At 35.3% G+C, this 12,588-nt stretch overlaps 1 protein-coding gene across 2 annotated transcripts in view; it reads right to left on the reverse strand.

The window, feature by feature from the left end:
* kibra overlaps nt 1–12,588 on the reverse strand; it is a 51,010-nt gene that overhangs the window by 26,742 nt on the left and 11,680 nt on the right. The window contains exons 2-3 of one of the 2 annotated variants that reach the window (XM_065345092.1): nt 8,477–8,586; nt 2,417–2,511 (exon numbers count right to left, since the gene is read on the reverse strand). In XM_065345092.1, coding sequence (XP_065201164.1) covers nt 2,417–2,511; nt 8,477–8,586 — 205 coding nt within the window. Of the gene's footprint in view, nt 1–2,416; nt 2,512–8,476; nt 8,587–12,588 lie in introns of those variants that run through there. The other variant, XM_065345094.1, reaches the window with a different exon arrangement.

Genomic DNA, 12,588 nt, shown 5'->3' on the forward strand with positions numbered 1-12,588 from the left:
CGAATCCTAAAACACACAATAAAAATAGATAAGAAACCTTCATAACATCCTGCTATTCGTGGAGTTTCCTTTTTCAGTGAAGAATGAATGTTTCATGTACATAGAAGAGATACATATTATTATACATTTATACATAAATAGAAGTGGGTCTAAAGAAACATATTACATTGGATTCTGACCAAATTAATAAATCTGCAGAATTTTAAAAAAATGATTTTTTGCGAGAAATTATGGATCCTGTAAAAAGAAAGAGAGGAAACAAAATTGTAATTGTGAAGCATGAAATTCTCGTTTATAGAGCATGATAAGTTTCCTTTATGAAGTTCCGCACGTATTTCAAAATGCTTTGAGCAAAAATCATGAGCAAGCTTAAATTTCATTGAACGATTTTTTTTTTTTGAAACCTCAATGAGTCTCCATGGTACTACTCAGTGGGTGCACACACGGTTCAAATTTTATCCGAGTTAACGAGCTAAAATAGATAAGATTCCCTTAGTTGAGTGGCGAACAAGCAACCTATCGCCAACCTCGCTGAGTCGCTGTAAGAACCAAAGAAATTCGCGATTTCTTCGAGAAAAAGTGACCAAAGCTTCAAAGGTTCGGTCACCAAAAAACCTGCTCAGCACCCATACAACTTGTAAACAATACTTTATAAGTAAGGGCCGAATTTATAAACGTTTCTAATTCTCAAGTAAGTAATAAGTAATAGTCATTGCTCAAATTACAATGAATAAAATCACGTTTTAGCGCTATCAATGGGTTACAACAACACAATCTGAATTCATAGTCAATTCTTGATTCCTAGGTAAGTATTGAGTATTACTTACCAAACAGAAAGAGGCTGTATAAGTAGTATTACAAAATTTCCTATTTTTGATGTCGTAAAATTGAATTTTTCTTCAAATTTCCAACGTTTTGTTGATCAGCGATACCAGCCCTGATAAATGTATTAGTTCAAAACACATTTTGAAAATTGTTTGTTACCTGATACAGAAGAACTTGGCAGCCGAAATCCTGTACTAGCATATTTTCACTTGGGTAAGTAATACTCAATACTTGGATTGACTATGAATAGGAATTTAGTGAGTACTAGCGAGTTGAAGTTCATTTCTATTTATTTTGACCAGGGTAAAATTGAAGTAATACCTGATACTTGAATAAGTAATACTTAATACTAATTACTTGGGTGGGAAACGTTTATAAATTCGGCCCTAAGTTTCAAGCATGAAAGAGAGATAAAAGATGATTTAAAAAAAAAAACTCGATGCATGTAGTATGTAGTAGTAGCATGTATACGAATAACATCGTTGTATGATCTGAGCGGACAGTGGGGTAGTGCGGAGACCGGCTACGGCAACACAACGAAAAGAATTATTATATGTACACTACTATGCTTTTCAGTTTTCACATTCCAAAGGTGTTCCGCGATCCTATCCCGTCCATCATCGAAACTGGCGGTATGTTTCACCGGCCAATGTTGCTACTATATACGTTTGGCAACGTTGCGATCACTTCGCATAACGTAACGACATTCCGTTCATATCTTTCATATCTGATATCAGCGGTACCTCAACTCTTGACTCGAACACGCACACGCACACAAATTATTGCAAAACTAAGCAAACGAACCCGACCAACGCGCTTACAATTATATCAATTAATGCATAAAAACCGGTGCCATGAAACGACGGAAATATTTCAACGATGCGTGGCTTCAGTCAGCGCGTAGTTTAGTTTTTTTTCTTTTCATTTCATTCTTGGTGACTTGGTCTTGATGATCGTCCTCGTCGTTCTTGTCTTCTCGTAATGTATACTCAAACTTGACTCAAACTACTTATATTTGCATTCTGCGTGAATTAATACGTTCGCAAACCATTGAATTTTACTAGACATGAAGGAATAAACAATGAATTTTGAACTTTTTTGGCACCCTACGAATTTTTTCACTCAGAGACACGCCAGTGGTGCACTGGTGCTCTCCTGCTCTCCACATTGTAAAGATCATTCGAAAGAATAATTTCAGTGAACGAAATCTAAAACGACTAAAATATCAACAAAAGTAATCAACAATGCCAAACAATATTTTAGATTTTGAAAATTAATTCGCCAACTACCTATCAATCCAAAATTATATTATCTAGACGCAAGAATATAAAATTTAAAAAAATTCCCACGCGAGAATTCAACACTCTTATTACAGTTGGCAAAATGAAACGAGTTTCTCGATCTGCTTCTTCAGTCATTCATGAATCATTGCATTTTTTCGCTTCTAAAAAACTTATGCACTTAAACTGGCCCTCATCGACGATATTCGCTACCAAATGAAAACCCAATCCAGGCACAAGGAATTACATTGGTATCTGGTTGTCGACCGTTTCGTCACCTTTAAATAGCTATTAAAATAATATCGACTCACTTCTAAAACATCTTGAGCGGTGGTTAGATAATCTCGAAGCATGGCTTCTTGAATGGCTCGCCATTCTAATCTGGGATCTTCTAACTGCGTACATTCTGAAAATAGATGGTTACAATTTGACATCAGACAAATAAAAATATATCTATGATTTTAATTCAAGGGTTCAAGGTTTCTAGGAATACACTAAGCAAGGCAATAAAATCACTTACAATAAAGTAAACGACCAATCTAAGTGACTGCCGGCATTTTTACAAATAAAATATGTTCCTAGCTATACCTAGTACCTACGAGTAAGAACATATTATTTGTACATGTACGCAATGTAGTACATACTATGAGTAAGAACATATTATTTGTACATGTACGCAATGTAGTACATACTATACGTACTAACGAAATTTTTTTTACATTTTGGAGAAACCCGGTACATGAAATATAATTTACTTGCACAAAAATTCTAAACGCGCACACGCGCATACTCATGACGTTGAATATTTTTGAATAAATTTTCAAATTTCATGGCAGGTATTCATCTTTGACGCAGATTCACCGACTTGCGTAAAATACCGAATAATCAACTACACCTAGACAAATTCAAGATCGAATTTGACGACGAAAATAGTAAAAACATTTACGTGTGAAAACGTTCGAAAATAAGAAAACACGCGGAAAAGTACATCGAGAAATCGATAAATAATTAGCATAATCTAGATCGTGTTATTTTCCATTCAATTCAACATTATGCACTGCGCCGGGAAATCACATAAATTTTACCCGCCGAACAGCGGGATTTACGCGAATGAATGTGGGTGTAGCTGCATCCTTTACATGTACACAAGTGGAAGTTGACCACAGGGGGTCAGCCATTTTGTTACACATAAATATTGTATACCTCTAATATTGGATGGTAAAAAAAATAAATAAAAAATAAATTGTGCGAAGATATTTTTTTATTCGTGTCAGCTCATTCTCTTCGAAGTAAAAATGTTCAACCATTAAAATGTCTGAGAATTTTTGTATTAGATGAAAAAAAAAAAGAATGAACAAGTAAACCGATTAAGATAAATTTTAATTTTTTTTTCTTTCAAACATAAATGAATAAAATTACCATTTTAATAAATTTTCAAATTTCACGAGTATGGAACTCGAGACGAGAAGCGGAGAATTATATAAGTTACCTAATTTGTTAAGGGTGTAGTTTAGTAGGTAAAATGAGTAGATAAAAACCTTCAATTTTCATTACAAAACTACGCAAAAACTACTGTTCAGATAACTTTCATTTTTGGATATGTTGTTTAGACGGATAAAATCTTGGGTGCTACGAAGCCCTTTTTGAAAAATTTACTTTGATACATTAATTATAATGATTTTAAATATTGTAAAAATGTGCTATTTTCACTTGAAAATATAACGCTTGGAAACGAAAATTTCGAAAAAACGGCTTCGTAGCACCCATCATTGTAATCTTGAGAAGTTATGTTCCGAATTCTGAATAGATCGGTTCATTATTCGTTGCGTAGTTTTGTAACGAAATTATTCAATTTTATTAGTTGATATTAACAATGGCGGACCTAAAAATTGATTGTTTACAAATTTTAGTTGAAGCATTTCAAATGTAGGGTGCGTATCAATAGTTTTCGTTGATACCTGTACTTAAGAATGAGAAAATTCGTTCTTTTCATCATAAACCTCTCTGGCCACTTTCATTTATCATTCAAATCTTCAAAAGCAAAAACAATTTCGAAAAAGTTATCAATTATCATTTTGAAGTGGAAAAAATTGCTTTTGTTCTCGATATAATTAATAATTCTCATCAATGTGTAACAAAATACATCTCATAGGTACCCTCACAACAACTAATAAACCATGTGCCCTGCCCACTTACATTTTATTCTTTCAAAGTTTCAAGTTCGTAATGCGGGGTGCTTAGTTATCAACTTTCATTTATTCAGAGTAAGTGAGTAAATTTACGAATTTTGACCAAACTAAAATCTCAAAATGAAGTATTCCTACTTGAAATAATATCATGGTTTTGAAAATTTACTATTTTTTGAACTTTCCCTGGTTTTAATTGATTTTGTTTGCATTTTGTCGAACTTTACTGAAATTTCATTTAATTTGTACAATTCTTAATGATTGGGTAGGTACCTACCTACTGATTTTAATACTTTTTCGAGTGTTTTCATATAATCTTGTCAACAAATCTTCACACATTTTTGTCAAATTTTAATGAATATTCGACATTTTTTGGTGATTTTAATGTCTTTAGGTAATTTTGGTGATGATTTACAGAATTTTTGCTGCATTTCATCGTTTACTTACAAGAGAACCCCCCCCCCCCCCTAATGATAACCTCCAATTTGAGTGAAACTCGGACTGCTGGAAAGAGGACCTCAAAAAACACCCATCCCCCCAATTTTAAGCTGCTCAAGTTGATTTTTACATTTTTGGCGAGCGTTTGAAATTTTGTGTACACAGCTAAAGCTGTTTAATAACTCAGAAAACAGAAAAAAATTACAAATATCCATTTCTCTCGCGTATCAACTCGCGTATCAACTTCCAGAGCTCAAATTTTGACCAAATGCAATTTTTTAGATTAGCCGGATCCGGCCTTCCAGTCAGAAAACAGTTTTTTTTTTACTGTTTTTTCTTTTATTTTTGGTGAATTCAATTCGAAAAATGACTGTTTCTCCCCACCACGTGAACTTGAGTAGCTGAAATTTTGGCGGAAGGATCCATGCTTGATACCTACATAATTGACTGATACTACAGCCGGCCAGATCTGGAATCATCATCAGAAATCAAATTTTCTGTCCATCCGGTGGTTTATAAATGCTATTGAAAAATTTGAAAATTCAATAAAATCAGCTCTTGTAATGAATTTAGGAGCTCAAAACTTTGGTTAAAAAGTCTGTGGTAGATACCAAATCGACCCATACACCATTAGCCAGATTCGGCTTTCTGGTCAGAAAACCGGATTTTTTACTTGTTTTCTCGTATTTTCGGTGAATTTGAAAATCGACCGTTTCTCCCCCCCCCCCCCCCCCAAATATAAAAATTTCAACTGCTCAAGTTCATGTGGTGGGGAGAAACGGTAATTTTTCAAATTCAACGAAAATATGAGAAAAAAAGTAAAAAATTCTGTTTTCTGAGCAGAAGGCCGGATCCGGCCAAGAGTGGTATGGGTCGATTTGGTATCTAGCACAGACTGTTTGGCCGAAATTTGAGCACTGGAAGTGCATAAGATGAGCTGGTTCAACTGGTTTTTCAATTTTTTCAATGACAGGCATAAAAAACCAGATGGGCAAAAAATATGATTTCTGATTATAATTCCAGATCCGACCGACGGTAGTGTTGAATGTTTTTCCAATTTTCAATATTTCAATTTTGGATTCAGTTTTTGTGAAATACGCACCGTATCTCCATACAATTTTGAGTAAGAATGAACTGTTGTACTTATACTTAGCCGAAAATGTTTTTGTACATTTAAAAAAAGTTTAGAGGCAGACAGGTTTTGATTTTTGGGATTTTTGATAAAATGTCATGTGACCTATCAAAATGAAATAAAATTTCACGAGAAATTCTAATACTCTGACAAAAAAATTTTTGAGCATTTTTGAAAGACTCTATTTTTGAGCTCATAATCGAGTCATGAATGTCATGATTTCCCAAGTTTCTGAAAAAGGCATCATGCAACGCGCAGAAATGGGTTAAAATTTATAGAGAAAAATTACAAACAAAACTTTTTTTGAGCAATTCAGAAGAATTTTGACCCAAAAACTTGATCATGTTTTTCAGAGTGCTCGAAAAATGTGACATGTGATCTATCAAAATGGGTTTTACCTCCCCACTTTTTTGAAATTCCTCTGTTTATTTCACAATTTGCCGATCAGAAGTCCTGTTTTTGGCAAACTTACTTATAAGGTTCTGTTTTTTTGTTACCTTTGCCTAAGTCATGGAGTCATGTTTTTGGAAAAGTTGTCAAAAAGCATCAATTTTTGGTAAAATAATCAAAAAGAATCCATTTTCGTCGAAATTTATTGTCAAAAAGTGAATATTCTTGGTAAAATTGTCAAAAAGGGATCATTTTGCCAAAATTGTCAAACTTTCCTGTTCTTGTCAAAATTCACCAAAAAAATGCTGTTTTTGCCAAAATTGTCAACAAATTCTCGTTTTTTTTACAAAATTGTCAGCGAGTGTTAATTTTTTGCGATTTTAGCTTTTCGATGAAGTATAATCAAAATGGTCGTAATTTTTGCCATAATTATATACTAAGGGACTTGTGCTTTTGTGCTTTGTTGGCCAAGCCATCCAAAAAGCATAATTTTTTTTGCCAGCCTAAAAAGTCCTTTTTTTGTTTTAATGTTTTCCGAACAACTAACAAGTCCTGTTTTCTCAGAAAATTGCTCGAAAGCTTATTTTATCAAATTTCATTTCCCCTCTCCCCAATTTCATTTCTATAAATTTTTATGACAAAGTTTTGATACTTTTGAAATTTACTTTAGAGGCACTGCGGACCCGCATGAAAAAAATTTTCCATAAAAAATCTTGTCAGAAAATTAAATTTTGAAAAATTGAAAAAAATATCCTCGTATTCAGTGTATTGAAAATTTTAAAAAATCATTCTGAAAATTAAACAAATCCGCCATTCATTAAAAATGTTTCGTGAACCCAGACATCAAATATTATAGCACATTAAAAATGCAGTAAATGAAAATTAAAATATAATTCTCTGGCCGAGCGCGTCAATTACAACTTTCCACGACAACGTCGTGAAGAAAAAGTGGTGACGCGCTTGGCCAGGGAAATTCTGTTATTCGTGACAATCGGAAGTCGGAATTATTTTGGAAAATTATTTGAAATTAAACGAAAAATTCGATTTGGCAACGCTTCCAATGTATTTAATAACAACGTGTGCGAGTGTGAGTGCAACAATTAATGCAGAAATGCGCACGCACAATTTTTAATAATTCGTTCAAAATAAATTCTCAAAAATTATTCATTTTTCGTTCGCGAACAAATCGGTAATTTGTTTACTGATAAAATTAGAAAGTATAATTTTAAACTCTCAATTTGGCAGCCAAATATTTTTCAATAAAAGTTACTCATTACCTATTTTCTCGGGAAATCGGAAGCTAAAGTACACCCTTAAACACGAAGAAAAAATTGTAAATAATAATTACGAGTTGCTTAAGTATGTAAAAACTTGACCCAGTATGCCCATCTTTCCTCTTTCTTGTCTTACTCCAAAAATTTTTTTTTCAAATGAGTATTGCAAGAGGAGAAGACATTCCTATCGTCGACAAATTTTTTCAAGCCATAACAAAAAAAAAATAGAAATACAAAGTTTGAATACTCCACCACAATAGATTTTAGATGTCGAACTTGGAATTTTCAATTTTTGAGTAAATTTTTTTGTAATTCAAAACCTGATTTTCCACGAAGAAATCAAAATTTGATCAAATTTACTGAAATTCTCGACTTCCCAAATGCATACGAAGTTGTTTTGGAGTAATTTTTAGACCATCAATTAGCTTTCAATTTTTAAATTAAAATTTTCTCATATGCATCCAGGCTCTACAGGAAATGGAGGCAAATGACTCCCACTGCCCCTTGTACTCCACGCTAATTTAAAAAAAAAAAGCATTAAGAAAATATCACTTCTAATCTAATTAGCTATCATACAAAATGGCATCACATATCGAACGTCGGAAAATTCCCATGGTCTGCGACGAATATTTCAATCTGCACGATTCAGCGTAAATACTTCGACCTCTAAAAATCGTCTCTGCACAAGTGCACTTTTACAACGTTTGCATATCTTAGTCAAGATATTTGAGACGCAGTAATCGTGTGAATCGTGAAGATGCGAAAAACGTTATTCAAGCAGAATTTGAGTTGGTACGAAATTTTTGCACCGAGGCGTACGTATTTATGATGAATATGATATTTTGAAGGAGAACCGAGTCGTTTCATTGATTCGACTGACTGTAGCTAGCTACGTAGCGTACAAATCAGCATACCTATGCATAGTTAATAATTGCGATCAATTTCACTTACGATTGAAATGATTGATATAGTAAACTCCTATGCGCTGATCGTAAGCTTCCTCCCAACCGATGGGTAGTTCATTTCCAATGCAGTCTGCAAAACTGTGAGGTTTTCTGTACCTGAAACAATGGAGAAAAAAAACAAAAGTTAAAATCAGTCGCTTTATCTACCCCGAGCGAGGAATACACTTTCGCCGCGCTCCAAAGAGCGTTCGAATTATTCGCCAGCGAAATATTTTCGACGCTGCGACGACGACGTCGTCGTCGTCGCGCGCTTTTTAGGTTATAAAATATTTGGAATGCACCTGTTAATAAATAACACAATAGGACAACATTTAGCTCGGTGTATGGTTTAAAGCGTCATTAGCATTTCGCGTCTAACACAACGTTTACATCTCATAAATAATAATGAAACGGTTGCGTAACTTCAGTCTACAATACCTACGAATATCTACTTGCATTTTTTCTTTCAATAACGCGAGATGGTATTTCGATGGCGCATATTCCAGCACATATATGTCGCTAGCTCTCTTCCCAAACTAGGTATAAGAGTACAAGAGACAAGAGACATAACAGCGGCGGCATTTGCGAAAAATTAATTACACGTAAGTACATCACCATTAACACGTTTACGTGCAAAGATGCATCCCAAGTTCACAGTGTATTGTAAAAGCATGTATACCTTCGATTTATCACGTACACTCACAGAGTGACAGCGGTGGCAGTCTTTTGTATAGCGGTTGCAGCGGGTCGCTTACACCCAGAAAAAAATCACCCTCTAATTTTACATACATGTAGTTAAGTCAAATTTTTAGCAATAACTATTCGTTTCGTTCGTTTTTTGCTAGTTGGAAACGTGTACAGAGCCACAGACACTGTTTTTGTGGTAAAAGTTAATGAACAATGACAAACATTTTTTTTTGGGTTCTTTTTCAATCGGTTTAAATCTCAAAAGTTTTCGCGACACCCAGAAAAAATCAACACCTTTTTTTTCAACCACTCCCAGTTTCGCTACACCCGAGAAAAATCTAAGGCTGCCATAAAACGAACGTAGCGTATCGAAAATACCAAGTTGACGGATGTTCCTAACTTTCAATATCATGACGGAATCACAGACGTATTAGGGATTTGATGAATATGTTGGAGTAAAATTTGAATCGCAACACCTCCTCCTTTTCATATGGAGATGGACACCCTCGAAAAACATGCAGGGTGTCTACCAAAATTTAATTTTCAAAAATAGCGACTTTTCGCGACCTTTTTTCGCGATTTTTTTTCAATACCCCCCCCCATTTTCTAACGAAAAAAAATTGGGTTCCAATAAAGTTCGCACTTATTGGGTGGTGGGGGGGGGGGGGGGTTTGGACAAGTTTCAATAGTTTCCATGTGACATAAATAGTCATCCAAATTTTCGAGCTTTTCTTTTTCCTTTTCCATCTATGTACTTAACTTTCTCCAGTTTGTTCTAAAATTTCAATTTCTTCGATTGTTCTTTTTCTATTCATTTCAACCATTAATTTTTTTTTGTTTAAGGCTATTCTCTACCCCTGTTATCAGTAGCGATTTTTGATGAAAACTACGAACTTTGGCCGGGGATTGTGCGAAAACTACTGGACGGATTTTCGTGGGGTTTGGTTTATTTTACTCAGAAAACATTCAAAAGCGAGGGTATGTCGAGATATTTTTGATTTATGTCATTTTGTGGCCGTCATTGGGAATTGAATGGAGGTATTATTGATGCTCAGATCTCCGTTGGAAAAGCTAAATTGGAAAATATGGCTACATACCCTCGCTTTTAATGATAAATTATTAGCATTGGTGAAAAAAAATTGAAAGAATTTTGAAAATTCACGGAGAAATCCCCGTCTGAAGTTTAGATGGGAGCGGGTCGCGGGACATAAGTACGACTAAATTCGTTCACTCGATTACATGCAATCTTATGAACGAACGATGAAAATAACGAACAAATCGGCTTCATATTTCGAACGTTTTCACTGGGGTAGAGAATAGCCTTAAGGGAGAAGTTCATTCTTTCACTTTAAAACTTTGAGAGTTGAACGATATTTTTTCAGAAATTTTGATTCGCGAGGGCAAAAGCTTTTGAAAATTTGACTTTTGAAAAGTAAAAAAACACATTTTTCTTCCATCACGTGCCCTTTTTTGTCGGACCCTCCAGAATGAGCGAGTCCGGGGTAAACTCTCCTCTTTTCCCCCTCTCGACGGTCCTGCTCTTCCAGCAATCTAACAATAATTTCCAAAAGATTACAATAGGTATTTCTAAAAATACACATACATGGCCCGTACGAACCGAGCCAACTGAGGGCAAAAGCACTGGTAAAACGAAAATTCACAATTTTCAGAAGTGAAAAAATATCATTTTTGATGTGAGAAGTCAATTTTTCTATCATCAAGACTCAACTTTTGGTCAAAGAAAATGAAATAATATGCCCGAGCGAAGTGAGGGCGAAAGTTTTTGAAATTTTGAATTTTTATGATTATTTAAAATGCTAATTTGGCAGTAGCATTAACATTGAATGATAATACGAAAAGTTTTATAAAATTAAAATCGGGACAATTTTTCGCGACTTTTTGGTATTTTTGGCGAAAATCGCGACTTTTAGCGACATAGCGACCTGGTAGACACCCTGATTGAGATATTCCAAGATTTTAAAGCTGCTCGATCGTGAAGGACTTGGATCCAGTCTCAAAGTTGAAAGGAATCTGCGATGATAGAATTCCCAATGTTCTAAAAATGGGATTTGAACACTATACTTCTGCATATCGTCTTGCTGTCGACCACGAATCAGGTACATGGTTTGAATCGACTATAGTGGTAAATTTGAGCGGTTTTGGAGCCTTCAGCCAATAAATCAGACAAATTTTTCGATTTCTCAACAATGCTCCATTAATTTTCTCCCGGTTCATGACCCAAAAATGTCCTCCTAATAAGAAGGTACAATAGCCCTTATTGAAACTTCAGTATGGGAAACAAATTCATACTCGAATTCTACAAGAGTTGAGCAAGAATAATATACACATTCATGTCAAATTCAAACAACGACCAAAAATTCTCAAATTCCACAATACTTATTCCAAATCCAAAATGATTTTATATAAGTATACATGTTACCAATAGGTATTGAGATCAACACGTCGTCGCTAAGATGTACATCATATGTTTGTCACATGAAACTGTGTGACTGTGACAAGACAACAGAGATGAGACAAGAGACGACGAAGACGATTAGATCGCGGGTCTCCGCATCTGTCTCCGTAGCTTACGCAAAAAATAGTACATATCAACGTGCGAGCGTAACTTCGCTCCGACAGACTGTGGAATTATTAGCGTGGCAAGTCGTTCGTTTACATTAGCGGTAAGCTAAAAAATTCGTATTGTTGAAATGTAGAAAAAATGAGCGAGTAAGCGAGATGATGAAGAAGGCACCAGCGGAAGGGACGAGGACAGAATAAAGACAAAACGCGTTAGTTCATTCGGCATGTACGAGACATTGGACAAAATTTGGCTGTAAATTTTTTTGTTTTATTTTTATTTTAGATAGGCCAAGGTCGTGAATTCATTCAAAGAAGGCGTCCTCTATCACTGGATGTTTTCTCGCGTATAGCGATGAGTTGAGAGTACGTGAACGTTCGTCCGAACGTCCGTACATATTGTAAAAACTCGAGTATGTGTATGGTGTATGTAATGCATGTACTGATGTACTGGCGCATTTTGCGTAAAAAAAAGAAATATACGAGTACATAAGAAAGAATGAACCATTGAGAGATCCTTCATAACTGGCGGATGGAATTCAACTGTAGGTTGGTATGCGAGCACACAGTCTCGCCTCGCTCTGCCTCTCTCTGCCACGCCGCCGTTCCCTCCGGTCTCAGTCACTGGGTTGTATTTCGTTTACATTCAAGGTGTTATTTACGGTCCCCTCGCCTAGCCCCCAGCACAGTGCGAGTATAGGACACCGACACGGGACAGAGCGCGGCGGCGGGCCGGTGTGGCATTTACGTTTCTCTAATGGTTCGTACTATGGATGTTATGCGTTTGCAGAATGGAATGCGTGGTTTGTTGATCGTACTCGCGAATTTCGGGACTCGGCATGCAGTACCGTG

This window comes from Planococcus citri, chromosome 1, assembly GCF_950023065.1.
Source record: "Planococcus citri chromosome 1, ihPlaCitr1.1, whole genome shotgun sequence".
NCBI lineage: Eukaryota > Metazoa > Arthropoda > Insecta > Hemiptera > Pseudococcidae > Planococcus > Planococcus citri.